The 2,162-nt window shown below is 41.2% G+C and overlaps 1 protein-coding gene across 1 annotated transcript in view; it reads left to right on the top strand.

The window, feature by feature from the left end:
- SDE2 (SDE2 telomere maintenance homolog (S. pombe)) overlaps positions 1-1,746 on the top strand; it is a gene marked incomplete at its 5' end in the record, with an annotated part of 7,637 nt that extends 5,891 nt beyond the window's left edge. The window contains 2 exons of the mRNA XM_010142069.1: positions 1,213-1,356; positions 1,657-1,746. Coding sequence (XP_010140371.1) covers positions 1,213-1,356; positions 1,657-1,746 — 234 coding nt within the window. The remainder of the gene's footprint in view (positions 1-1,212; positions 1,357-1,656) is intronic.
- Positions 1,747-2,162: the final 416 nt, after the last annotated feature.

Here is a 2,162-nt window from a genome sequence, read left to right as displayed (position 1 = left end):
TCCTGCTGCTGCTGTTATTTGCTTTGAAGTCTCTTTGATAACTCCATCATGATAGGTACTGTAAGACTAATACATTTTTTAAGTACTGAAGGAAATGGGCTTTGATCTTTGTGTCCTTGTTAGTGTGTTCATGTTTAGTGTTAGAGTTTATTGTGTTCAGAAATTCCATCATTTGAATTACCTGGTCTTTGTCCATGTGCTTTTGTGGACAAGGCCCTGGGCTTGGACTAGAAAATCTGTAGAGGTGTTCCTTTCACCCTTGATTATTCTGCAAATGTACTAATTTCATTTTAAGATGAAATTTCGAGCCATTGTGTCAGGATGAAATGTGGACTCCAGAACTTGTTTTTTTGCTTAATCTTACTAAAAAGAGGATGCTTTTATCTATTTCTACAATTACAGTGTGACTGCGTTAGAAATAACTATTTCTTCCTGCTGCTGGAGATATATTGGTTGTATTCTGTATTGGGCTAAGACGGGGGTGCTGGCTTTGCCATGCCTCTGGAAGCCGAGGTTAAGCTACTGAACTGCTAGGTGAGGTGGTGGGCTGTTGTTTGTAATTCTTGGGAGTACTTAACTTCCCCAGGAATGAAAATAGTGTTGACTATTTTGTCTTCAGAGGAATAGGATTAAATACTGCCAGGTTATTTTATTTTACTTTTTCAGCATTTCTCTGTCGCAAGTAGAATGTCTTAATTCCAGTGGGATGATTGTAAAAGTTCAGTGGTGTTTGTATCGTTTAAAATGACCGGTGCTTCTGGCTTGGGGGCTGTGTTCATTGCAAGTCTAAGCCACATCAGCAGCTTGTCTGTGCATGTTAGGCCGAGCCTTTAACCAGTGAGCAGAGGCGCTGCGAGGAGTGGAATTGTAGCAGTGCAGCTGGGCTCTGGGTGCGAAGCTCATCTCACCTGGGCATTCACTCCACTCTTGGGTGTGTTACCTCTGCTGAGATTTGCGTGGTTTAGAAGGAGGCTGCCCGCTAGCTTCAAGTCGCTTGCAGGTGATGCAGTAATACTTTGCCTGGGAAGCTCAAGTACCACTGTCCAACAGAATACATACTGAGACGTTGGTCAGCCTATTAAGTAATTAGGAGTTTGAAATAAGCCTAATTGAAGGTCTTCTGAAAAATGAAGTGTTCTGTCTATGCTTGTCCCTTTTCCCCAAACAGAAGGAAAATAGTAATAGCCTGATGGGATGTTTTTCTCTTTGCAGGAGGTGGAACCAATAGACCTACTGGCATTCAACTCTGCTGCCGAAATGGAAGCCCTGGGTTTAGATAAACTGAAGATGGAGCTGATGTCTTTAGGACTGAAGTGTGGAGGCACTTTAAAGGAAAGAGCAGCAAGGCTTTTTTCAGTGAGAGGTCTGTCTAGGGACCAGATTGATCCTGCCTTATTTGCAAAACCCCCTAAAGGGAAAAAAAAGTGATATCCCTGGGTAGTTTTTGTTTCTATTCTTAATGGAGTTCAATTAACATAACAGAGTAAGTTGCAAGGTAGCGAGTTAGTTGTGAGTTCAGTTTAAAGGGAGTGAAACTACTAGCTTTACAGGTGGTTATAACAGTGCAACAGGTAGAACAAACTCTCTGTGTGGAAAGAAATAACCTGAATGTGTTCTGGAATATGGTTGTATGACACTGTCACCACCCGTTTGAAGAAAACCAGCAGTCCTTTCTTAGCTTCATATCGAATCTCCTTTAATGTGTACTCAGTTACAACTGTCAAACGAGAAACATTGAACTTGTGATCCAGTCTTGTGAGCTGAAGATTCTTTATATATAAAACATTTTTATATGGATGAGTTCAGTATAAATAAATACGCTGTTCTGTGAGTTTCTGTGGGATGTCAGGTACCAGTATGATGGAGATTACTGGTGGGTGTAAGTGTTTCTTTTAGAAGGTAAAGAAGGGATTTTACTTATTTTGCTCTGGAAAAGTATCTGAGCGAGGAAGAAGAGAGATTCACAACCAGGAAAAAGAACCACATCTGTGAAAAAGAATCAAGCATGCTTGGTGACTGCTGATGGTTAGTGACATACAGAGTGATCATCTGAAGATGAATCTTAGTTCTTTTCCTTTGGGAAAGGTGACAGAATAGTCTCCCAAGGACTTAAATATCTGCAGTGGTGCTTCACCCTAGAGCAGCATCTGTAATCTGGGTGC

This window comes from Buceros rhinoceros, unplaced genomic scaffold (genome assembly GCF_000710305.1).
Source record: "Buceros rhinoceros silvestris isolate BGI_N320 unplaced genomic scaffold, ASM71030v1 scaffold9428, whole genome shotgun sequence".
Lineage (NCBI taxonomy): Eukaryota > Metazoa > Chordata > Aves > Bucerotiformes > Bucerotidae > Buceros > Buceros rhinoceros.
Note: the sequence above shows the minus strand (reverse complement) of the source record. Positions and strands in the feature narration are given on the sequence as shown.